Genomic DNA, 27,616 nt, shown 5'->3' on the forward strand with positions numbered 1-27,616 from the left:
TGTTTACTATATATTTAAGTATTTGAACAGTTTTATAAAATATTACTTATTCGAAAATTGGTCGATTTTAAAGACTTTTATTACAACACGCGTATTAAAGAAATTGCTCATTACATGAAGTTATAATTGTTGCGGAAATTGTCCACGTAAGTCATTCATATACTGTGAAACCATTATTAATCGTCAGGCATTAATTTTCATAAATTTCGTCAGTCGACCGATCGGCGAATTTAAGATCCTAACGAACAATCATGCTCTATGTTTGAACAAAAACAAACACTAAGTTGAACAATATTTTAAAACTTTACCGTATACATTAGGCATTAAATTCCAACATAATCCATGCACACATTCACTGCTGTTTCGTAATCAAGATTAATCCGGTTTTGACACAAAGGGATGTAGAATACACAAGGTACTTAACTGACACGTTACACTTCTTTAAAACGCGTGTGCAGTACATCTGTATCGAATGCGTTGACTTCGTTTATGTAGAATGGTAATGAATTAGCGCTAATTGTTTATAACTTTATTACCCATTAGGTGCATTGTGTTTTTCAGGGGTGTTGCATATTAGCCAGCACGCAGCGAATGCCGATGAAAGACAATAAACCAAATTAAAAGATGACGATGTGTGAGCAACATGCGTATTTATCACAAATAATAAAGAATATTTTAAGTGCTGTTTGTTGTTTGATTGTTTGCCCATAACCACACTTATTACTATTTTATATGTATCAATTTATTTATTTTTAAATTATTGACATTATTGTTTTATATACCGGTAGTTTACTTTTTAAGAACAAACACACACATAGAGTTTATAATTTTAATGTTGATATCAGAATACAAAAGCATTTTATTTGAAAAAAACAGTGACATTTGAGACCAATTACTGTTCTTAAAATAATCAAAAATGTACGATGCAAAACGCTTGAAACTTTATTGAAAAGTGACAAAATAATTTCCTAACACTAGTTATAACCCATATTGTTCGCACCTTCCCTAATTGGTGCCGACAAAGGTACGATTGTTATCAGTATGGCAATTATAATAATAGAATAAGACTAATTGGCAATTGGCTTCGTTGTTACAAACACTCGTTAACGGTTATTCGATCCCACTTGTCCACTAATCATAACAATGAACGTGTGAATGGCATACATTAAGAGGGTTCATTACTGTCCCTTGAAAACAAAACTAGTTAATTGGCATGTGACAAACAGGCCCCACCTCCTGCAGTGATTCTCAAGTGTGCTCCCGCATTCGTACCACGATTTTTCGCAACTGCGATTGATCGCGAATATGTATTACACACAAATCGGATATTGACTGACGCATTTTGTTAAAATTCAAAATCAGAAATCGGCGAATTTAAGTGCTGACGAAATCGTAATTTTTATAAAAATGACGAAATTTTGTGCTGTCGAAAATAAATGGTTTCACAGTAAGCACCAAGCGTGAGTTAAGGACATGGTCTGAATGCGCAAGCCATACATGCGACTGTTGCATATTAGGAACAAAACGACGACATGGCGCTTTACAAGAAGCATGGCATTGTATGGTTCATGAACAGTATACGCGTTTTTCGTTTAAATCAACATTAAAACATACATTAAATAATATTATAACATTAACGTGTATTAGATATAAGATCATTTTACTAATACATTTTAAAGAAATGTGAAGTTTATTATCTGCGTTTACCTTAGGTCAAATTCCTTTCAAAAGTCTAAACATCTATATCAGTTTTAGTACAGGGTGATATGGTAATGATATTTGATAACGAAACGGCGTAGATAAATGTATAAGTGTAGATAATGCATGCACACTCTTCAACTGATACGATTATGAATGGTACACTTTTATTACTGTAGGATAATTAAAAATCACAACTCTGATTAGTAAATAAACATACGTTTGGTACATGGACATTTCGGTTTTACTTGCTTAAGTGTGCTTTGTGTATTTTTAAGTCTCAATTCATTTGAAAGGGCTTAGTTTATCTTACAATCACATCAAGTTTATGATAAAGATTCCGTTTAGTGTCAATATATGAGCATTTATGGAAAGCACCAAAATGTGCAAGAAAGTTAAGTTTGTATTCTTGATAAAATATCTCATAGAAATGCCTTTTTCTGCAGATCTGATGAGTAATAAACCACTTCAAAATATGGGTCGGAACATCTTAGTTCAGCGGCCAGGTGGCAGTTTTTCATGTAGGGTACCATCGAACAGAAATCTAGAAAATCCGACAGAGCTATGTTTTGATGGCACGCAAACTGAGATCGTAGTTCAAGATATCCCACCTGGAGTTGACTCAGAAATCCTTGAGATGTTGTTTTCATCGCGGAGATTAAAGTCATGCACAGTTGTTGAAGTTGACTTTGATGAAGTGGAGTCGAATGCCGTAATAAAATTTGATAAACCCGAAGGTATGGATAGTTGATCATATATTGATTGTGTCTTTTGATTAGGAGCGCACACCTTTGATTACAATATTTTATTCTTGCAATTACTATTTTTCATCTTGATTCAGTAAGGTTAGATTTTTCTGGAATTTTATATTCCTATATTAAAACGTATTTTGCGTTGAAATTTGATAATGTTAAATGGTTCACCCAAATATTGAAAACAAGGATGCTATAAATGAATCAATTACATTTGCCCGTATGTCCGTATTTTTTTTTATGGAATTTACGTATGTTTGTAGAAATTGCGTTCTTCACTTTAAAAAAAAAATAAATCAGATTTTTATTTCTGTTCACAAGATCGAAACGTATTAAATCCGGTTTGTACATAACGTACGTTGATTTTGTATTACAAAATAGGTCATTATTTTGAAATACAAGATGGTTTACGCTTTTTCAAATATGCATTGGCACGATTTAAGCTCGATGGCCTTATGTTGTAATTCATTCAGGTTCTACTTAATAACGTAAATGTGTACTAGTAACACCCTCTTCTTTAACCGTCTTCATATACGTTGTATCATAGACATGCCCCATTTCAAGTCGTAAGTATCTACTTTAATAATGCAACGCTAATGCCTAAAATCTAATATTATACATGCGTAAAATAGTTTAAACAAGGGATAACCATTAAATGGTCACATCATATTTGTGTCCGGTTTAAATTTTCTTGTACGATGTCTTTTTAAAAGTGAGGTAGAATTGATTACAATGTTTCGATTGAGGATTAGGTCTGTACATGTCTTTTCGTTTTTGTAAAAAATGACATTGAAATATTATTGTCGATGGCGTGTGTATGGAATTTGCATTTTCGGTCGACTCAGATAGCTGTCAGAACACACAGATAGCAAGACAAATGTATATTTCGTTTCAAATTGTAAAGGGACGTGTGGTGCATAAAGAAACCGCATATCGTATTCAGCTAAAGATGTATATACACTCTTAACAGGACATTGCTCTCAATACTCGTATAACACAGTCTGTGTAATAGTTTACCGTATATTTAATGTTTGTACTTTTCTTTACAGTAATATGAAACAAAATATTCAATCATTTTAGATGTAAAGACAGTGCTGAAAAACCGCCCAATAACAATAAAAAAGAAGGATTTATCTGTACAAATCAATGTTCCAACGAAGTTGTGTACAGTTATTGTTCGAGGACCAAGCGAGATCGTTAAGGAGGAAAATGAAGAAACATTTGAGCTATATTTTGAAAATGAAAAGAGGTCTGGAGGTGGCGATATAGTGGATATAAGTTTCAAATCAGATGCATTTTATATCACATTTAACGATTATGAAGGTAAATTCTGTGTTCAAACGATTATGAGTAATTCAGTCATTGGAAGAATTATTTGTAATTATCTTTTACATATTTTTACTATTTAGAAATTTGTTAATAGATATTTATATTTTTCACATTTTTAACTGTAAAGCTATTTTGCCTAAGCTATACCATTGTTTTCCTTAACACGATAACGGTGTGCAGTTCTCAGTAGTCAAATGTTGAATATTAAAGATATTTCTGATTATCTTCAGATATTGATTTTAGAACTTCTGCTTTCTTAATACAACTGTTTCAGTTGCCAAACGTGTTGCACAAAGATCTGACCATCGTTTATGTCGTAAACAGGTAACAGTAGAGCTCTTGGTGCCACGCCGGTCAACGAATATACGTCATATGAATGAGATCAATGTAGCGGAGTTAACACTCATGGGAAGTGACGAACAAACGGAGGAAATAGACCAAAGTCCGGTGAAGACTATAAAAGTTCAAGGAATCAGCAAGCTATACAACAGAGACAGTGTGCACTTATATTTTGAAAGCTTGGAAAAGTCGGGTGAAACTAGAATTAAAGAATTATTTAATGATAATGAAGATGAAAATATCATTTACATTCGATATGAAGACGAGTCCGGTATGTATAATGTTTAAGCTCTACTTCACTTGAATATTTTGTTTCAAATGATATTTATATTTGTAAACCTAGGTCTAAAGATTACATTTTGTATATGTATTTTCTGTGTTAGCTGCCAGAAAAGTAGCTGAAAGGCAGCATCCTATTGATGGTCATAATCTTGGGGTTTCGTTGTACGTCCCACCCATTACCCCGCCCAACTACACAAACAAGCTTTTAATCAAAGGATTGAATCCCAGGATAACATTCAGTGTCCTAGAGCTGTTCATGGAGGCTAGAGCGGGAATTTCTCTGGTATATATAATATATCACGTTGACCGACAAGACACTGCTTTGGCGATAGTCGATGGGGTAACAGGTAAATTCAACTTCATCAAAATCTCGTATTTGCATTTCAAGCCGACAGGCATCTTTTAGATGAAATAATTCTATATTATGCTTTCCGATGGTTTATAGAGAAATATAAGTGAATTTAAACCGATATTTCACTGGTTCAATCAATATGAAAATAACAGTGAAAATTATCGCTACTTTTACACTTTACAGAAATGCATGTTTCATGGACAAAATTGGAAGACGCATGCAAGTCGAAGCCCTTAGAAGGCTCAATACTGCGATTATGTCCAGTACCTATGTCCAACTGCGTGCATGTATCGAACATACGTAGTGTGTACACCGAAGACACAATCGCCTTGTATTTTGAAAACGTACACAGAAGTTACGGTGGACCTGTGGACAAAGTTAAGATATTCGTCGAAAAGAAATGTTGTATCGTGTTCTTCAAGGACTATAAAGGTTATTAACACACAGCAAATAATTACCGACATTCAAGAAATAGCAAAGTCGATGTTTAAAAGATTTAGACAGATTTTTAAGTATAAGTTTTATAAGATAAAAGTATTTCAATATATGTATAAATTCTTCTTTTAATGGTTAAATTGATAACCCAATAATATATGTAATATCTATTTCACTATATACATTTAATAACTTATCAGTTATTGACATCCACATTTGATTGAAAATAATCATTTATTTCATTTTATAATCAAGTGGTTGATAACGTACTGTCAAAGAAACATACACTTGATGGCAAACCGCTTGTCGTAAAACGATACATTCCGTGCATTGGAAAGACAGAGGATGATATTGTCGGACGAAGTATTAAAATGCCAAAACCATTTGAAATAAAAACGAATTCAAACAAAAAGAAATTTCTGGGCCTGACGGTCATTAAAAAAACTCTGCAAAGGCACATGTCTAAATGCTACGCATTAGTAAAGTGGCCTACTGATATTGCGAACAAAAATGTTGAAATATTTTGTACATTGTCGGAAAATGTTGAGGACTTTGAGGGGTTGGCTAAAAACTGGAAGGAAAACGCAAAAACAACTTTTGACGACTTCATGAACAAACTCAACATGGACGGTGAACATGAAGTAAAAGTTGAAATTCATCAAAGAACAAATGAAATAAAATTGACTGGTTTAAATATCATGGTGAAGTGCATTCAGGTTGAGGAATTCCCAACACCCGAGTCTTTTCCGGACTCTGACATGAATAAGCAAACTAACTTCCTCAACATGTAAACGCACAGATTCGTAAAAGATAATATTTTGCAGAAGTTAAACCGTAATGGGGCGGTGACGCTGTGGGACTCTAATCGTCAGTTAAATACCGTGTGTAAAAGGAACAACATGTTTGATGGAAAAGAATGTTTAAGTAAGTTGATTTCTACAGGCAGAGTACAGCTTCAGCCAGAATTTGGATCATTAGTTCGAATAGACATATGGGAAAATATTTTGCAAGAGCTAACTTTAGTATATCAAGGAAAGCTTTTGATTGAAGTTGCATTAGAAGCAATAACTTTGCTGTGTACCGATGAAATACTCAGTACAGTGTTGATATTCGTTTCTGATTTTCTGCAAAATAATACTTTGTGCATTGAAAAGTGGTGTTTTGAAAAATACACGGAGCTACTGTTGCTAAGGCACAATGTCCAAGATATTTTTGGAATAGCGAAAAGTGAAAATGTCGTAATCAAAATCGAAGAAACAGAAGTTAAAACTATTGGATCACCTGCAAACATCAAAGTGTTTAGGCAAAAGCTCGAATCCATAGCCATGAAAGTAAAGAAAACAGAACATTTGGTTACAAAACACGGCATTTCCGGCTTTTTTCGTTCTAATAAAGGTCAGGGACTACTCAAGCATGTGGAACGTTTATACCCTGTTATCATTGGAATTAATGAAGAAGTCGATAAAGGTAAGTCATGTTATATTTTATTTTAAGTATTAATATCGTATACGAATACAGAAGTAAATAAATAAGTAACCACTCAAATACATTTACCAAAATTAAACTGTTACATTACACATATGATTAATATTTCGTATAAATTAATATTTCATACAAATTATGCGCAGTTTGATGACGCTCAAAAACACGCAAACCAGCTCACTACGCAAATTTATTTCTCATTAAAAAATATTATCGATTCTGTTTCCTGTGTAAAACCAGTAGCTGATGTCTTTTGGAAATATCTGGAACGCTCCAACTTTGATGATCAAACCCCCGACCTCCCGGTCGCTAGGCGGACACCATAACCATTACGCCACGGCTACCCTTTAAAGGGTAACGAACGTTTTTTTTAAATAAGTAGTTAAAATCAAGATTAATGTCCACCGCTCTAAATATATCAGAATAGAACATAAACGATGAATGCATGTTTTCAAATTACATCATTTTATTTGTTAAATAAATTTATCTGTTTAAACTAATTAAAGCAACTTCCTTTCGTGTCGTATGAGTTTCGAAAAACTTTTGTTCAGCTTTGCTCCGCTGTTCTTGACCCTATGAGTACAGATGTAAACGAGAAAGTGCATTTCCCTTCAAAACAGCGAAAAATGATACCATACGGAAAATATTCCAGTTGATTATTTACGACAGCTTCAGATCTGTTGCTTAAATAATGTATAGCATGCGTGCTTGCATCGAAGAGGAAGTACATTTACTGTACTTGTACGTAAGTGCAATTGACTTGCGAACATGTATAATCTTATATTGGAATGTTTTAAGAACGAATCCATACCTAATTATCAATCATAAGAATAATAGTACTGATATAGTCTTTGGGTTGAATGTCTGAATACCAGAGACCCTATAGACCCTATTACAATCAAATTATGATCATATATATTTAATTTTAGAATATATTTGTTTTCATTATTCGACGAATATTGTAGACGAGCAGTCTTAAACTGACCTTTTGAGAAATATTCGCTCGAAACATTACAATCCTTTATAATTAATAACCAAGATAAAAACATTATAGTCGGTGGTGATTTCAATACTGTTCTTAACCCATTATTAGATAAAAAGAAGGGAAACCTTTATACTCATCCTAAAAATAGAAACATTTTAAATAACATAATTGAAAACTACAATACGATAGACATCTGGCGTACAATATATCCAAACGAAAGCAAATCCACCTGGCACTCAAACACAAAACCAACTTTATTCCGTAGATTAGACTTTTTTTAATATCTGAGTCACTTTGCAACATTATCGACACATGTAACATAAAACCAGGATTTATGACTGACCACTCTCTAGTTGAACTTAAACTACACAAAATACAACCTGAAAGAGACCCAGGATACTTTAAAATAAATAACAGCATCTTATTAGATAAACAATATCAAACGCAAATAAAACAAGAAATATTCAATACAGTTCCAAATAATAAAGATGCGAACCCAAACACATTGTGGGAAGTAATTAACGGAAATATACGTAACACAACAATTAGATACACATCATTTAAACAAAAACAAACACACAAACTTTAAACTGAAACTATCAAAATCATTGAAACACTCGAAAAACAATTACATGAAACACACACAAATGATAACAAAGCCATTGAAGATGAAATAACAACAATAAATCAAATATTAGAAGGAATTTATCATACACATCTCAATGGTATAATACTACGAGCACGTGCACAGCATGTTGAACACAATGAAAAAAAATACAAAATACTTCGCAAACATCGAAAAACGTAGAAGTGAACAAAAAACTGTACACAAATTAGTAGTCAATGGCGAAGATATAACAAACAGAACTCAAATACTAGAAGAACATCGTTTATTTTTCGAAACCCTCTATAAACGAAAACCTGTTGAAAATAACACTTTTTTAAAACTACACATCATGCTTTAAATCAAGCGGAAAAACAAATGTGCGACGGATAACTCAATGAATATGAATGTGGGTTAGCACTAAAAGAAATGTAAAATAACAAAAGTACAGGATCTGATGGCATCACAATCGAATTTTATAAAATATTCTGGAATGATATTAAAACACATTTAATTAATTCACTTAACTATTCATTTAACAATGAAAACTTAACTACACTACAAAAACAAGGTATAATATCACTCATTCAAAAACCTGGAAAAAACTAAGAATCCCTGTCAAACTGGCGCTCGATTAGTTTACTGAACAATGATTATAAAATAGCAACTAAAAGCATAGCAAACAGAATTTAAAAAATATTACCATCAGTCATTTCAAGATCTCAATCTGGTTTCATTAAAGGACGTTTCATTGGTGTAAACATTCGTCTAATACAAGAATGCATACAAATTTTCAACAGACCAAATAATTCTGGTCTAATATTCTTTGCAGACTTTGAAAAGGCATTCGATTAATTCGATCATTCGTTTATGTTCGCTTGCTTAGAAAATATGAACTTTGGTGATAGTCTCATTAAATGGATAAAACTATTCTATACCGACATTAATAGTATAATTACTAACAATGGCTTTTTCTCGAACAGTTTTAACGAGGCGTAAGGCAAGGATGTCCACTTGCATCATCGCTATTCATTATATGCATTGAGTATCTATCACACTATATCCAATCAAAAAAACATATAAATGGCATATCAATAGAACCTGACGATGAAATTAAATAGTCCACATTTGCTGACGATGCAACTTATTTTTTAAATGACAATTACGATTCTTTCCATAACCTAATAGAGTCACTAACCCTTTTCGGAATGACATCGGGTCTTAAACTTAACAAAAGTAAATGTACTGTGCTACGAGTAGGTAAATAAAAACTAAGTAATGTCCATTATAAAAAAGAAATGAAATTTAACTGGACATCCGATTAAGCCACCACGTTAGGAATTACATTTATAAATAATGAAAAAGATACAATTCTAAAAAACATACTGCCTAAATTACAAAAATTTAAAAACTGCTTAAAATCATGGCAACACCGTAAACTTACACTAATCGGAAAAAACACAGTATTAACAACGTTTGCACTTCCTAAATTAATTTATGTATTAACAGTTCTCCCAAATCCACCAAATGACATTATAAACGATATAAATTCAACAATATTTAATTTCGTGTGGGACGATAAACCTGACAAAATTAAACGAACTCAGTTAATTCAATCCGTAGAAAATAGAGGTATCAAATTAACGAATATTGACTCATTCGTGAATGCAATCAAATGCAGCTGGGTTAAAAGATACTTAGATAGTACCAATACGAGTAAATGGAAACTATTCTACCAGAAGATTAAAAAAATATGGCACTTCCTTACCTTTTGAATGTAACATCAGCAATAATATCTTACATGAAATTTCAAAAGAAAACATATTTCTATCTTATGTTCTATCAGCATGGAGTAATGTTACTCATAACCTAGAAACCTAAACTAATAGTAAAACTATTTTATGGAACAATAAAGACATAACTTCAAACAATAAGACGTTTTTCTATATTAAAGATTGGTTTGAACGAAGCATAAAATACGTCGACCAATTATACGACTACATAATTAATGACTTCTACTCCTTTGATAATATATGTTACATATACGGAATACCCTCAAGTAATTACCTGAAGTACTACACATTAAATAAAAACATACCCATACATATTAAATCAATAATCAATACAAATAACACACCATGTATTCAAACTACATTTTTAGAAAACATACTTGCAAGACAAAAAAAACCCAACAAAATATTTTACACACTTCAAATTAAAAACCCTATAGAAAACTCCAAAATCCAAAATAAATGGCAAGTGCTTTTTCGAGAACAAGAACTTAATTGGAAACACATATTTATCATGCCATATAAAGCAACTATTTATAGCATACTGAGAAATTTTCAATATAAATACGTCCATAGAGTTATAGCTACAAATAAACATCTCTTTAAATGCAAATTATCTAACTCTAATTTATGTGACTTTTGCGGTGAAAGCATCGAAACTATAGAACATCTTTTTTGGGAGTGCAAACACATCCAGCCTATTTGGAACCAGTTAGCATCCTTTCTTGAACAACAACAACTACGCGTGAAACTATCCTATTTAAGTGTAAGTTTCGGAATTAACTCATTTAAATCATTTGAAGGTATGATAACATAGATTTGTGTAGATACAAAATGCTCGTTTTTATTTATTTGTGGACACAATAAATTCCATGCTAATTTCCTGCGAATATATCTATTCATACGACACACGAACACTTAAATGGTACCATGTTAAAACCATAATAAAAACGAGCATTTTGTATCCATAAACATCTTTTTTACCAGACCACATCTGACGTTGAAATTTCGGAAATTGCCATAAGGAACAATGATTTTTAATTATTTAGCTTTATTTTACGAAATATTGTACCAAATTTTCGTCGATTTTGAGTAGTAATGTTACTTTAAATTTCACAAAGCATTCTCAGAATGGCTCATGTCCTTCGGGTCTCTGGTGAGCGCATTAGTTCTTCTTGAATGCTGTGAGCTTTTATAAGTACATACGTACAGCTCAGAGTTTTCTTCATGTTAATCGATATTTTAATGTCAAAAAAGTATGTCTCAAGTATGTCTATGAAATCGAGTTCAATCAACTTATACATCGTAACACAAACACAATACCTGTTATCACCGACATCAATTCGAGAGTGACTTGTGGAGAAGTACTGAAAACAAAAATCTTTATACAAAAACCGTTATCAAACCGAAAGCCGAAGTTTCGTATTGACGATACGATCTATCTTACGGATGTTCCGGAGATAGTCGGTATATTACGATTGGTTGAGTAGACACGAGATCGATCAATCTCGCCGAGGATTCCGGAGATAGTCGATAGCGTATTTTCGATTTCGGAATACTCGGCTTTGTCCATTGCAATAACATACACATTTAAATGAACCGTTGACGTGTTTGAAACTTTGAATTAATATCAAAATGATGCGAGCATACCATATCATGTAAGTTGTTTTAATTAGCGCATTTTGGATATATTTACGATCTATTTGTGTTTATTTATGCCAGAAAAAAGTTATTGTGGCTGGCAAATATTTCCGATTAAAGTCCCGCCTAGATTCCTGACGGCTTCTTTAATGGCAGAAACGTGTAATTTCAACTCCCAGCAACCCGGAGGGTCAATAAATGGGGGTTGGATTATTGCAACTAGTGAGTGCATTATGATTGTTACGTTTTTTGACAATACATAACTGGTATCGAGCACGGTTTTGCCAATTTCTTGCCTATATCTATCTCTCTCTCTCTCTCTCTCTCTCTATATATATATATATATATATATATATATATATATATATATATATATATATATATATATATATATATAGAGAGAGAGAGAGAGAGAGAGAGAGAGAGAGAGAGAGATAGATATAGGCAAGAAATTGGCAAAACCGTGCTCGATACCAGTTATGTATTGTTATGTATACATATATATATATATTAGGGATTTACAAAGACCTATAAAATATGTATTTTATAGGTCTTTGAAGTTTATAAACAATTACATGTATACTCTGTCTTGTTGATTGTCTAGCAACCTAATAACTTGTGCGTTGTGAGAAAACCAGGCATGTGCGTACAGTTTCGTCCAAGGTTAGACTGTTAAGTCCGAAAAGGCTAATCAGGGACGAAATTTCAACATACACCGGATTTTCGTTCAGCAGATACTTTTCTTTGATTTTCGTTTATAAAGTGTATCTTTGTTTTTATACCGGAGCTCTGTAGCACCGATGTTCAAATCTAGCTATTAAACTTTTAATTACACACTTCAAATAATGTGAACATCTGCGAACACGTCCCTTTTTAAATTACACAATAGTATGATATTGATCTCAGGGGTATGATGCAATTGTGGTTATAATAATACTGAAATGCAGTGGCATGCCACTGATGCTGGTACTGCTGCTGATGTTGGTACTGCTGCTAATGATGATGATATTGATAATCATGATGATGATATTGATAATCATGACACTGCTGAAATTTATGATAATTAGGAAAAGGAAAAGGAGAACTATCATGATGATATATAAATGCAACTTATTTTTATTTATAATAGTTGACTTTCGAAGTTTCGATAGCACCAAAGTGCAGTGCTATACTTAACTATGGCATTGGTTATATTCGAGTACACAAACGTACTTGGTATTATTTGATCCACGTCATGCAAAACTGGGTTTTATTCGACATATGTAGCTCCAGACCAATTAACGCATTCGTTTGGTCTTGCCAGGAGGTACACTGTACGCCAATGAGACCACGAAACCTTGCTTGACTGCGCAGGCTGCTCTGGAGCAACGCTGGCCGAATATGGCATAGGGCCCATTTTCATATGACGCCGATCAATTTGGATTGTTAGGGGAACGATTACTTTTGAATGCACGTATTGCCTAACATGAAAAGAGAATAAGTCACGTTTTGACAAGTCACATAACATAAAGTATACATGATTTATTATAAAATCACTGACCCGAACATTTAAGTTTTGCCAACAGGGTTTCTCGTTTTGGAAACGCGTAAACATTCTTAAAAGCGTGGTATTTGAAATTCAGCTTTAGTCCGTTTGCTGATGGCTTACTACATGAAACGTGTTTTTGATCAAGGAATAATAAATAAAGCGTGTTTTACGTCAAATAAATAATAAATGAAGCGTGTTTATCTTAATGGAATAATATGTAATGCTTGTTAAAAAAAAAACACACTTTATTTTATTACTTTCGCCCTCTCAAAATCTTTGTTCATGTAATAATAAATGAAGCGTTTTTACGCTTCGGGAATAATACAACAAAACGTGGTAATGTTAGTGGGATACTAAGTGAACTTGTTTACTTGCGCTCTCGAAAATTCTTAACAAACACAACAAAAACATTTAAAATATTTACAATCTCAATGAAAAACGTTTGTTGGAACAAAATAACGATCGTTTATTGATAGTTTTACGCACAGGTAATGAAAAACTATTATCAACAAATCTCCTGTTAATAAAAAATGAATGCATGCATATAAATCCAGGTCATATACATATTTCTTCTTGCAAGGTACTCACAGAAAACCATCGATGGTTGCTGCTAGAACTCCGTCTGAAAACGCCTCCTCTAAAGCAAATTCTGTTTACCTAAATATTTACTCAAAGGAGGAATCGCTCATAAGAAAAGCCATTGCCAAGTTAGACGCCATGATTGAAGACGAGGTCTCTAAAATTAGTTTTACCGATTCAATTATACAACGGTTCGATGATCGACAGGTATTTTAAGTGTTATGATGCGTTAAACACAGTTATATGTGTCCCGCAAAAGATTTTTTCAAATAACGTTATACTTGTTGTGTGTATTAACTTTGTTTAAGAACAATTACTAAATCGATATGACTTTTGCGAAACTAATCAAATGAATTGTATAAAATTGCATAATAATGTATATTATAGAAAGAAGCATTAAGACGGATTGCAGATAACAACGATGTAGATTTAAGACTCACCTGTGACGGATTCGAAATTGAGGGAATGATGGCAAATGTGCACCGTAGCAGCACTCTTGCTAACAAGTAATACTGTTTTCATTATCCATGTAAAACATGTTTTACATCATAGCAATTTTGTCTGTGAAAATACGAGGACTTATGGTTTAGTTTTCTTCATCACAGCTGCGACTACTGTCATATTAAGTCAAATATGTTATTATTAGTGATATAATTGCTTTTGTTTAACAATAATTTGTCTTATGGTATCATAAAATATTAGCTATGTTTGATCAACAGCATCCATTTACACGATATATTTAACTTACTTATGTTAGGGATGCTTGCACTTTGTGAGTTTGTTTTTAAAATTTATATTTATATCGTGAATTTGAGAAGTGTTTGTGTTTCTAGAATAGTAAGGGACGCATTACAAATTGAAAGAGACATACAGGCAGCGCATATTTTCTGAGATGTTGCCCAATGGTACTACATCGAAGTAACTGATGAAGGCGACGAATTAAAAGAATATGATACTATTCTAAACTACAAGATAGAAAAGGCATTCAAAAATCACGACAGCATATTCTTATATTGGTAAGCATTGTTCTTGAAGTATAGACCCACTTACGAAGTTAACGGGGGATATACTGGAATCAACATGGACGTCTATCTTTCCGTCCGTCTGACTTTCCGTAGACAATAGCTTGTCCGTCTTGCAGACGTTTTTCCACAAGTGAGGAAGTATGGCGTGTGCGATAATAAGCATCCCACGTTATTTATACAGCAGTAATGACACTTTCTCGACGTTGACATTCTAAGACTTGATGCATATTAATATAAACTATTAGTGAAAACACTTCTGATAATTAATAGACTATTAGGTATCATATTTGTCATGTTACATCGTAAAATAGTCCTTAACAAAGTTGTGTTACATTATATGACTTGGAACACACAGGTCACGCACTTGGGATAAGAAGGTTATGTTGATTTATAGAGCACATTAACATATTGTGTAAGGTTTGACTTTTCAACAACAAATATTGACAAAAATACACAGTTTGAAAAAATAACCCTCGTATAGGTATTATATATGCACAAGGTATGAAACGTACTATATGTCTATTGCTGAAAGATTGTGGAACACTGGACGTGACCTTTTTCACCGAAAACACACATGTTCCCAAGTCAAACCATACACAATAGGTGTACATTTAACAATATGGAACCCCTGTGGTAAACCCGGGGGGGGTTTGGGCGCGGGGGTAGGGTCCCGGGGGGGGGGGGCAAATTTTATGATATTGCTGCCTGTGTGTCAATATACAGAATAGGCTCTGGGCCGATATGGTCATATTTGTTAGGCGGACACGAATAACGTGGCGTCAATACGGTACAATTTATATCAACACTGTTTTATTTCTCGCAAATGTCATTTCATAAAAGCTTTTTTGGTGATTCTTGAAATGTTCAGAGGTAGAGAAGTATGATTATTGAGTGTATGTGCTACCTATTGCAAAGGCTTATTCGATGTCTGCCTAAGTTAACATGGGTAATAATTGTATGCTTATTAAAGTGGAAAAGTATGTAAAACAATTAAAGTCTCTATAACGCTCAAAATCAAAGAAAATTTCGTAAAGTAGTTCGTAAAATAAAGTAAACACATAAACAATCAGTGTTCCTTATAGCAATAGCCACAATTTCAACGCTAGATGTGGTATGATTACATAGATTTTTGTAGATACAAGCAGCTCGTCTTTATTTATTTGTTACCACAATAAATTCCATATTCATTTCCTGTGTATATATCTATTGATACGACACGAACACTATAATGGTACCATGTTAAAACCATAATAAAAACGAGCATTTTGTACCTACAAACATCTATTTTACCACACCACATCTGGCGTTGAAATTTCGACAATGGCCATAGGGAACAATGATTTTTAATTGTTTAGCTTTATTTTACGAAATATTGTACGAAAATTTCGTTGATGTTGAGTAGTAATGTTACTTTAAATGTTATTATATTTTAGATTAAATTAAAAGATGTATTTCAGGTGATAGTCTTAATATCAAGTTTAAATTTTAAACACTTCTAAAGTAATACAATAACATTCAATTTTTACAATCAGTTGAATGAAAAAAAGTGACCTCATTTGAATAATATGGATTGCTGAAAAATCTCTGGAGCATTCATTAAAAAAAAAATGCAATTATATTTACAATCAACAAATATTTCGCAAAATATTTCGTATTATAAAGTTAACCCATGCAAAATAAGTGTTTCGCTAGATATGGTATGGTAACACAGATTTAACGAGATACAAATTGCTCGTTTAGATTTTTTTGTGGCAAAATATATTCCATTTTTATTTCCTTTTTTTTTGGGGGGGGGCATCTGCCTCCGATCTCTAGTTTATGTTTATTTGGCCTTAAACTCAATCAAATATCATATACAAAAAATTACGCAACATAAATCGAGTTGTATCCCGATGTTAATGGATATGTAAAAACAGATTCGTAAAAGCTTTTTCCTGTGTGCAACCCCATTATATAAATATATACTATTTAAGGACTGAAAGTCACAAGAGTGAGTTGAAAATATGAGAAATTAAATGTTTTGGGAACACTGCGATATGCCACTAATTTTATAAACAAGGACGTGATGAATGTCATAATAGATTAATGAACCATTATTACAATTGAAGTGGTTTCTTGCCCTTAATCTATACGTTAAAACAATGCGTGAACTATTACAGTGAAGTCATCTTACTTGTAATGCTTTTTTAATGCGTTTTAAGGTCAACGTCATGGTTCAAGGTCACACTTTTGAGCCACTATGTCATTGTCTGCTCCATATTATGCATACCCTTTCTTGGGGTTTCATGATATTTGTCTAGGATTCAAAGGGCACTGATTTGATGTGCAGAAAACACGCATTTATTTTCTGGATCAATGTCACTGCTGAAATAAATAGCGTAATCTTTTTTTCGCATCTGCTTAATAATCCAATCCAATTATTATCGGCGGTGGATATAACTGTCTTTATGACAGTTTTGATAAAGGATCATATGTGCATGTACTAGCATGGGATGTAGCAAGGAAAGAGCATTTTTCTTTCTTACATGCACTACGGTGATTCCGACATTTTGTCAATACTAAGTGATTAATTTTATACTTATTTTTATAGCATTGTATTCGTGTCTTAGAAAGGTGTTTTATGTTGCTCCAGTAAAAAAAACATTGAGTGATTGAATTTAAATAAAATCGGTTTTATAGTCTCTTTTATTTTCAAACTTGATCAAAACAGTACTATGAGTTTAAGGTTAATTATAAGTGTGTATTTTATAATGAATTATTGTCAAAATGTGAAATATGGGCGCGCATTTAACCTATTTAAACACACAACTTTTTGCATGGACCGTTCTGATGCCATAACTCAAGTTTTAATCATTGAAGTAAATCAAATGTAGTGTTTGTATTTTTTCCTGTATTGTAAAGGCAACTGGCATCTTGCATCAAATAAAATACTTGCAGATGTTTGCAAGAAGGCCTCAACTGATTATGTTTTTTTTTTATTATTCATAGACCTTAACAAGCTATAATGCATGGAAATATTTGACACATTCCCTTTAACATATGCATCAAATTAGAAATCAAATGGTGTTATGCTGCAATAAAAATCAAACATGACAGTTCGAAAATAGTTTCTTTAGCGGTTGAACAACATGGTCTTCGGAGGCAGTTTTCTTTAAAATGGTTTTAGGAAAATAAAGCGAACACTCATAAAGTAACATGCTTGTCCTTATCAACATGAACCTTGGGCAAAATATTCATTCGACAGAGGATGTAAACTTGTCAACACCAGCTCCGATTAAAAAATAGACTCGAGTAGGTAGGGGTCGTTTTCCATTACGGTTCAATTGACAAATTTTGACAACATTTAGATGAATTCTTTAGTTTGTATTCTTCTAGGTCAATATCTAAATCTGATATAAAACTGTATTTATGTTTTGAAGTCACATTTCTCCAAACAAAATAAAAGTTGGTCAGGTCAAAATTTATCGCGAAATTACCAGCATGTAATGAACTGCTATATCAAAATTATTAATCTTGGTATTTTGCGAACTTGACAAGTGTGTGAGCAAACAATTCAATCTTTATAAATGAAGATTTAAAATCAAAATTATGCGATGGGTATTTTAGTTCAGTAATTGGTTCGTCATCTGCAAAGTGATGGCTATCTTTTAACGAGCAAAACAGATCTTTAGACTTGTCTCACACGTTACTCGTAAGTATGATTAATAGTATTAAACAATTAACATACACTAACGAGGCGTTGAACGTGTGCACCTGGGTAATTTAGCGTGGTTGTCTCTACATACGCTGAGTGTGGGAAATCTGATGACATTACGGTGCATCCGTGTCCTTCGTACACTTGTTAATTTAAACTAAAATAAAAGGTTATATATGTTATGGTAATGGAGTTTATTCAATATCAATTGCAGGGAAGATATGGTTGAAGTAGTCGTCGATTTCAATACTTTGCAAGAATATGAAAAGGGCGAAACAGATGACAACAAGAAAACGAAGCTAGTTCGAAAAGATTTGATTAAAGGTATAATTCAAATACGTAAATAATGCATTTTGTATTTTAGTTGATGAAAATTTGATTGTTTAAAGGATTGATTGGGTAACTATTTTACAGAATTTCATTCTAAATGTGTGTTCATTTCTTACAACAACGATATTTCTTTCATAGACACATTGCGCGAAATACCAAACATTTGGAAGGAAATGAAAGGAAATCTCTTAGTGCACACCTTGCTGACCACGGACCCTAAATACGCAGTAATAGCCACTACCTTCATAGCGTCGGCAGGCTCACAGTTTACTATTCAAAAGGTTATTATATATTTGAATAAATATACATTGTAATTTGTTTATATGTATACATAAGCTTGCCTAAACATGTGATAGAATTACCTCTCTTGTGTGTGATACGGTATTTGTTTTATTGATTTGGCAACAAGAAATGTACGGACCACTCTAATATAAAAAGAATTAAATGGCTAGCGTAAAATCCATTAACTTTTTATTCCAGTTTAAAAAAACAAACGATTAATCTTAATCTACTCATGTATAATTTTGTTTGTAAACTGAGTACAGGTTTGTTATTAATTAAGCTGGGGTCCCACTGCCGATCAGATCAACTCGATCAAGCCTGACCAAGCGGTCGGGAACTGGTCTGGTTCGGTCGGCATGAATGGTCGGGGCGGTTGTTTGACATGTCAAAAAATATCGAGTAGCGTTCGAGTAGGAAATGGGTCGAGAAGCGCTCGGGAAGTGGTCGTGTATTCGTCGAGTAGAAGATCGTGTTGATCGTGAAGCAATCGTGTGGCGATCGGATTGACATCTTTTACACGATCTGTACCCGATCCGCTCGACCTCTACCCGAGTTAATTTAGATCGCAACAAGATTCACTCGACATCTATTCGCTTTGATGTACAGATATACTAGACTGTTACCCGACGGCCACTCGACCGTACACGATCACTTCCCGATTGTTATTCGACCATACACGAGCTCTGTACCCGATCCGCCCGACCTCTACCCGAGTTATTTTAGATCGCTTTGTACGACTGTAGTACGACCATCACGATCTTGTCGTGTGAAGATCTGGTGGCAATCGAGCTGAGGTCCACTTGGCCGAGCTGAGATCGTATAGGGCTCGCGTATAGGTCGAGATGATCGAGCGGAAATCGGAAAGATGGTTGAGTGGACGTCGTGAATGAGTCGTGTGGGGGTCGTGTGTTAGCGACAAGAGGTCGAGAAGAAGTCGTGTATACCCTTTTTAGTCGAGCTTGGTCGGGTTTGGTCGGGAAATTTCGGTGATCGGGATGATCGAGTTGATCGGATCGGCAGTGGGAAACCACCTTTAATATTACGCTAAATGGAATGTGTACATGTATCTTCCATTCAATCAAAACAGTTTAGTATGTATGTCTTTTCCGCCGCACACTTTGTAACCATTAATGATTTGGCGAAGAGTTCATGTGGGAATTCGACTGCCAACGTATACTGTACTGAAACTGTGTTTATAATCTAATTACAGGTTGGTTAAATAAATCAAAATGATATTTAACATATCTTCACAGATCGAAATGGTCCAAAACAAATCTCTATGGCAAAAGTACGCTGCGAAGAAGGAGCAACTAGATGGTCAGAATCCTCAGGGAACGACAAACGAACGTTTCCTCTGGCATGGTACGTCTGCCGATGCGGTAGATAAAATCAATTTTCATGGCTTCAATCGCAGCTTCTCTGGAATGTATGGTATGTATTTATATACACGACTGAGGTTGATAAAGTTATGTATCAGGTTACGTATTATACGTATTATAATGAAGCATGTTGTTTTCTAAGAAGACACATGTTGTTTTTTAAGAAGACATTCTCCATTTTAGAAGTAATGATTCATCTTCTTTTGGGAATTTTATTAGCCATAAAAAGAAGATTTAAGTTTGTTCATCTTGATGACACTTCAGCTATAACAAACTTGAATGGAAAACTTAATATTGTATTCTGAACTAGGTGACGTATGGTCGAGGTACCTGTTACTTACATAGATAAATAGTCTCCGACCAATAACCTGTTATTTGATTGAGATATTGCAAGGAATTGTGTGTACAAAAAGCTATCATAACAATGGCTTGCATTTGGGACCAGTTGGGTCAAGTTCAAGGTCGCTGTTACTAAAACTAGAATAAGAAATAAACCTTTTGATACTGCAATCCTGGGTCGATACTTAGATTGTGATTGTATTAAATGCTAGTAGTGCAAATAGAAACAGTTTAAGATTAAAAGTTTTTTAAAAGCTATTTTACTTTAATTGTTTGAAGCTTACATGCATACTTAACTTGATTGCCTTTCAAGGGACTGTTTCTAAAAATAGAAAAAACGGTTTCCATAAAATAACAAAATTTTGGATTTCGGTTTTCCATAACATGTCCCAATGCCATCTTCATAAACCTTTGAATACAATGTTGTGTAAGTAACTTATACGCACACTCAGCGTTGAACAGCGTACTCATTATAATTAAATTGAAATAATAATAAAACGTGGAAAATCTGCTTTCATGTTATTGCCATGATTCTTGTTTGGTTTGTATTATTCTATATTAGTACTCCGTTAAAATTGTTAAGATTATAAGATTGTGGTCATACTTAGCTGAGGCGCATCATCACGAGATTTATAATCGGCACACCGATTTCAAAATTTTAAAACTGCAAGAGGGGATGAGTGTGCTTTATTTGGTATATCACATTCTATGGTTATCCTTTACACAGATTGTTAACATGTACCCCCTATGCAAAATCCGCACGAATAATCCACTGATAAATATAGACTTAATTTGCAAAGTGAAAAAATCTATTTAAACCGCAGAGCACTAGTCTTTCTGCATCGGTAGGTCACATCATATAATAATCGTTTTCAAATATTTCTCAAAACATGTCTCTTGTGCAAATCTTGCCTAGCAACGATTTTCCAACGGAGGTATCATGGTCATTTAAGAATATCGTGATTGCAAGGTTAAGAAGATTCATATTTGACATATAACATTATTAAATTGTTATCTTCAAAAATCATTAAAATATTCGTAAAAAGTTTAATAATTTGTAATATTATCCATTAAGAGAACATGTATTTTGTGAAGATATTTTAAACGATATAACTAGTATCCAAAAACAACGTGCTTCGGGCATTAAATTTCATTTCGGTTACAGTGTTTCAGTTGTGCTTCACACGGTAATTGTATGTGTTTTGTTAACTCCTATGGTGTCCTCCAGAGTATTTATATGTTACCAGGTTGAAGTTTCACTTCTATTTATGTCATATATGTTCTCTTGAAATTAAAAAAAAAATTCGAAACTGTAAACCCCAGAATTTTAGTGTTTTGCATGAGCCTTTTTAAATTAGTTGTATATCAACATTATTTTAATTATGCTTCGAGTGTTACAATACGCCATCCATGATGAGTGCAAATTGCAAATTGGTTAAACGGCCTTATGTGTGTTTATCTAAAGGCCACCGAGTATTTTTTATATACGAAGATATTTGGTTTGGTAAAATATAAAGCTACTTATCTGTTGGGAAATGTTTATCCAATGAGATACATTATTCAGAACATATCATAATACATGTTGTACAAAGTCGTATGGTCAAAGTTAAACTTACAAGCCAAAGGTCACGCATGTGAATACTTAAACTTGTTACTTATCAGGACAATTTAAATAATTTGACCAAAATGGCTACATTGTTTAGACGGCACGTGCTCATGTGCCTTTTTCAAAGGGGGAAATTACATTTCGTCACAAATAATCAGTGCGTTTACACGGCGTTACTGTTTCTTTATTATGGATCATGCATTTAAAAGACAACTGCCAAAAAATGCTCACGGTGTCGATAAAGCGTGCCACTCGCAACTGTTTCTCTTCACCAAAGGTCAATGCCCCTCTTTAAATTCCATAGTCAAATATGGGCAATATGAGCTTTAAAGTAGCTTTGATTATTAGTGATACAAGGAATGTTTGGTCTCTGGCCTTTTGTTCATTATTTGAAAAAAAAAATGAAAAATTTAATGAGGTATGAATTGATCATATAAATACACCTTGGCAAAGTGCGGGCTAAGCGCAAAAATGTTATAACTGATATTTCTAACAAAGATGACTTCACTACATATTGTTACCATAACGCCATATTTATCGCCTGTTAATATATTTACGCTCCACTTTGTTAAAAAAACAACAACTACAAATCATAATTTGGCAAAAGATCGTGTCTGAAAATAAAATATTTGTCCGCGCAAACGGTCTTAACTGCAGTTGCGACCATTTTGCACTTACAATTATTATCAAATGTAAAGTTTATGGAAAGAAACAATCGTAATGAAATTCAAGGCACATACTATGATATCATTGATGGCATTTCTTGTCTTCGTCATCGAACATATTGTTTTAGATTATTTAAAGTGTGTCACAACAATAATTTGTGATATAACATATTTTAACACAAACGAAATTGTATGTAAACGTGCGAGTCATATTGCCTGATATGCAGCAATCAAACTTAAAAAAACGCATACTTGCTGCTTAATTGTGTTGTGTACATTCTTTTTCTTTATCAATAAGACAAGCTGCTGTTCATTGAATTTCTGATTATGCAGTTGAAATATGTTGAAAATAAACTGTATTGATAATCAACATATATGTTACATGTACACATAAGAGACTAAGTATTATAAAACAACTTATATTTTATTTTGCTTATGAAGCTACAATTATATTATATTATTTTCAAACGTATTAATATAAAATTACATTATTTAGACATTATCAAAAGACAAAAAGTAATCCGATTTTCAGAGAAGACCCTTTTGCACAGAAATAAGTTTCGAATATTTAATGATTTTTTGCACAAAACAGTCAAACATTTATATCGGACCAAATATCAAACACCCATAACAATACAAAATTATTTTGTTAAAATTAACAAAGTGTTCATAACCAAAATGTTTTGACCTGCAGCGGTTCACTCCGGTGACGGAGTCTACTTTTCGGGCAGAGCAGACTATTCCGCTCAGAATGTATACTCTAGACCAGATCCGAATGGTGTTAAACGTATGTACTACTGCGGAGTTCTTACAGGAGAATACACAGTGGGCCAGCGTGGAATGCGAGCACCACCTCCTAAACCTTCTGGTGGAAGAAACGCAGTATATGACTCAGTGACAAATAATCTACAAAATCCAGTGATTTTTATTATATTTAATGATACACAAGCATATCCGCTCTATATTGTCCATTTTAAGTAGCTTATATACATCGCTGCCAATTAACTACAGTTAATGACATGACTAACAGCGGTTGCATTCGGTGAAGGAGTCTACTGTGCGGTCTGTGCAAGCTACTCTGCCCAGAATATATTCTCCAGACCAGATCCGAATGGTGTTAAACGTATGAACAACTGCGGAGTTCTGACAGGGAAATACACAATGTCTCGGCGTGGAATACTTGCACCGCCACGTAAACCATCCGGTGGGATAAACGCATTGTACGATTCAGTGACGAATAATGTAAAATATCCACAGCTCTTTATTATCTTTAATGATACTCATGCTTATCCGCTTTTTATTGTCCATTTTTTAAGTGAATGCATAATTTAAGGTCCATAGCATAAGTGTCAAAGACGTCTCAATGCCCGTACATTCATATTCATATGTTGTATTTTTGCTATTTTCGTGACTCGTATTATTGGCATTTTGTCTCATAAGCAATAGTAACCCCCAATGTTATTTAGCTGACTGTGCTGTTACACAAGACATGTATTATAGACATGCGCATATTCGAACACATTTTATCATTTTTTTGAAATTATATGTTAGACTTTCCATTCGGTATATGACTATTATACATTTAGAAAGCATGGTCAATTTAGTGTGCAAATACAGTAAATATAATCAAATGACAATGTTTATGTTATAACACATTTGATGAGTGTAATAATGCTGTTTTCATTATGATGGATGTAAGATAATGGACGCATTTTTCTTGTTGTTACTTTTATAAGATTTGATAAACTTATTCTACAGAACATTTCTATTAGACATCTTTTTAAAGTACACTAGTATTGTGTTACATTTTACATACGTTTGGAAAAAAACATTCATTCATCACTTTAGTACATTAGTTTAGATCAATAACATATGTGTCCAAGACATCTCAATGCCCATACATGTATACGCATATGTTGTATTTTTGCTATTTTCGTGACTCGTATTATTGACATTTTGTCTCATAAACAATTGTAACCCCCAATGCAATTTCACTGACTATTCTGTGACACAAGACATGTATTATAGACATGCGAATATTCGAACACATTTCATGAGTTTGGGAAAATTTAATTTAGACTTTCAATTTGGTAAATTACAACTGTAAATTTAGAAGCATGGTCAATTAAGTGTACCAATAAAGTAAATAAAATTAAATAACAATGTTAATGTTATAACAAAGTTGATGATTGTAATAATGCAGTTTTCATTATGATGGATGTAAGATAGTGGAATCATTTTTCTTGTTTTTACTTTTATAAGATTTGGTAAACTTATTCTACAGAACATTTCTATTTGACACCTTTTGCACATAACACTAGTATCTTGTTACATTTTACGTACGTTTGAAAGAGAATATTCATTCACCACTATATCAAGTGCCTGTGTGTTGCCCACGGTTTGCTTTTTAAAGTTAATAACATATTGCATTATAGAACTTATATAAGCACAATGATGTAGAATGATTAAAACTGTCATTTACTATACGTGTAAACTATAGTACATGTATTACCTTAATCGCGCATGCGCTTTAAATGTACTGATTGAAAACGTTTAGACAGTATATCGATATGTTCATATTATATTTTTATCTCTTAACTTACATAGAAAAATGTTTGCACTTAGCGCGTGCTTTTACTTAATAAAGCACATGTGTGACAGACATTTAGGTCGCGATATTTTGTTCATATCGCTATTATACACATTTAATGTATGAATTGGTTTGTACATTAAATTCAAATGTATTTAATGTGTTTATGTATTAATGCATGTGCATTTCAGATTTTCAAATGTTTTATATAATCCAATGAAGATATGGTAATAGGTGAATCGATAGCAAGATATCTGGATCAGGAAGCAATTATTTATATGTATGGACGACTATCCATTTTTTTATTTTTTAAGTAATTAAATGACGACATTATACAAGTTGAATAAATATACAGATATCTGGATCCAGAAATGTTTCTGGGAAACAATTATTTACCCGCAGTTTAAGTACAAGAGTTAGGCTTGTGAATCCGATTGTTCAGTTTCTAATTTCAAGAGGTTTAAGTAAGCAGTATCCAGAGATTCCTGATTTCGTGACTTTTTTATATTTGTAAATATGATGATGTAATTACCAATGAGTGTGTTTAATAATTATTGTATGATAAATATTTGCAACTACTATCGTATATATATACACATATTGCTATTGAATGCCTGCAAAAAGCATAAAATTCACTTTATGATCCAATGTGTAATCATGTATGTTCTGCAATATGTTTATCATTAAAACCAGATTAGTTTGTATAACATTTCCATTGCTTCGTTAATACGTCAGTTACGTGTTTAATGGTTTGTGTTGGTTGGATATTCAGGCAAGCCTCTTCCTTTCCAAGTGTTTTTATTGTATTGCGTACGCCTTGCCTGAAAATAAAAACGAGGTGGGATTCAATACTTATAAAAATGTTAATCAGAAGTCTTACTTAAGTCAGCAGCATATTTAACATGTCGTATATGGTTGACCTAACATAACTTTACAAAATTATAACAAACACGAGGCGGGGTCGCTTATTTAAGAATTTAGTTTCAGATCTTAGGTCAAATTTAAATGGAAAATGTTAGAATTCAATCAATCACGTTTGCCCAGTGCTTTAATCACTCGAAATCACCTTTTTCCAGATTATATAGTTCTTTGTTAAGAAATTTAACAATTTTGTACTAGACACTTGAATTAAAACGTGTTCATTTTATCATTGGGTTCACTGCAATAGGCTGTTCTAATCAAAACAAGTACCTGAATGATAAGCTAGTACAATATTTGCATAGTAATTAATTTGAGTTGTTGTACACTAAAACATTGTTTGTATTGGTATTTTTAAACCAATAAAATTATTTTATTCAAATGTAGCAGTTTAAAAAGCAAGTATATAAATTCCAATCAAACGTCTTCGTATCAAGCCAACATAGCTAAAACTGCGTTAAATCGTTCAAAACATGTTTATTTCAAAATAATAGTAATCTCCTCAAGAGACACAGTTACGAAATACTTTGTGAACGGAATGCATTCCATGCATTATTTCACAATAAAGCACATTTAACAAATACACGTTTTTGATTGAATTGATTGAATATAAACCTAATTGAAATGTGTCGCATGTTAATGCTTAAAATGAACTTTACGCTTTATATTATAACATGTCTCTTGTTATGTTAAATACGTGTTTGTTATCCTTTAATTAATATGATACGTATTGTACATATTTAATTAGTCGTTGATGCCCTAATTTCATTATTAGTTTATATTTATATTTGTTATTTTCGTAACATGTTAAACTGTGTTCCAGATATGCAATTGAATAGCTGTCGGTTCTATAAAATGGGTATTGTGAGTACAAAAATCCGTTAGCGGGTTTGATAAGTCATAAATAACATGTACCTGTTCGCAAGCATTATGAACTTTGTTTCTATAAAATAAATATTGAATGCATATGCTTTGAATTGTTGCTCTTTTAC

At 32.9% G+C, this 27,616-nt stretch overlaps 1 protein-coding gene across 1 annotated transcript; it reads left to right on the plus strand.

Annotated features, from left to right (window-relative positions):
• LOC127856925 (uncharacterized) lies at positions 1–27,592 on the plus strand. Its single transcript, XM_052393128.1, has 13 exons — positions 1–2,435; positions 3,531–3,773; positions 4,054–4,389; positions 4,502–4,747; positions 4,936–5,184; positions 5,443–6,654; positions 13,798–14,003; positions 14,184–14,302; positions 14,630–14,812; positions 18,730–18,839; positions 18,984–19,126; positions 20,381–20,558; positions 23,811–27,592. Exons 1-6 carry the CDS (start codon positions 2,066–2,068, stop codon positions 5,976–5,978), a joined length of 1,980 nt encoding a protein of 659 aa, XP_052249088.1. The 5' UTR covers positions 1–2,065; the 3' UTR covers positions 5,979–6,654; positions 13,798–14,003; positions 14,184–14,302; positions 14,630–14,812; positions 18,730–18,839; positions 18,984–19,126; positions 20,381–20,558; positions 23,811–27,592.
• Positions 27,593–27,616: the final 24 nt, after the last annotated feature.

The sequence above is a fragment of the Dreissena polymorpha genome, chromosome 14 (assembly GCF_020536995.1).
Source record: "Dreissena polymorpha isolate Duluth1 chromosome 14, UMN_Dpol_1.0, whole genome shotgun sequence".
NCBI lineage: Eukaryota > Metazoa > Mollusca > Bivalvia > Myida > Dreissenidae > Dreissena > Dreissena polymorpha.

Coding starts and splice junctions, on each gene's coding strand:
- LOC127856925 (XM_052393128.1), top strand. CDS start 2,066: ATGGAAAGCACCAAAATGTGCAAGAAAGTTAAGTTTGTATTCTTGATA. Junction 3,774..4,053: donor CACATTTAACGATTATGAAG/GTAAATTCTGTG, acceptor CAACTGTTTCAG/TTGCCAAACGTGTTGCACAA. Junction 4,748..4,935: donor GATAGTCGATGGGGTAACAG/GTAAATTCAACT, acceptor TACACTTTACAG/AAATGCATGTTTCATGGACA.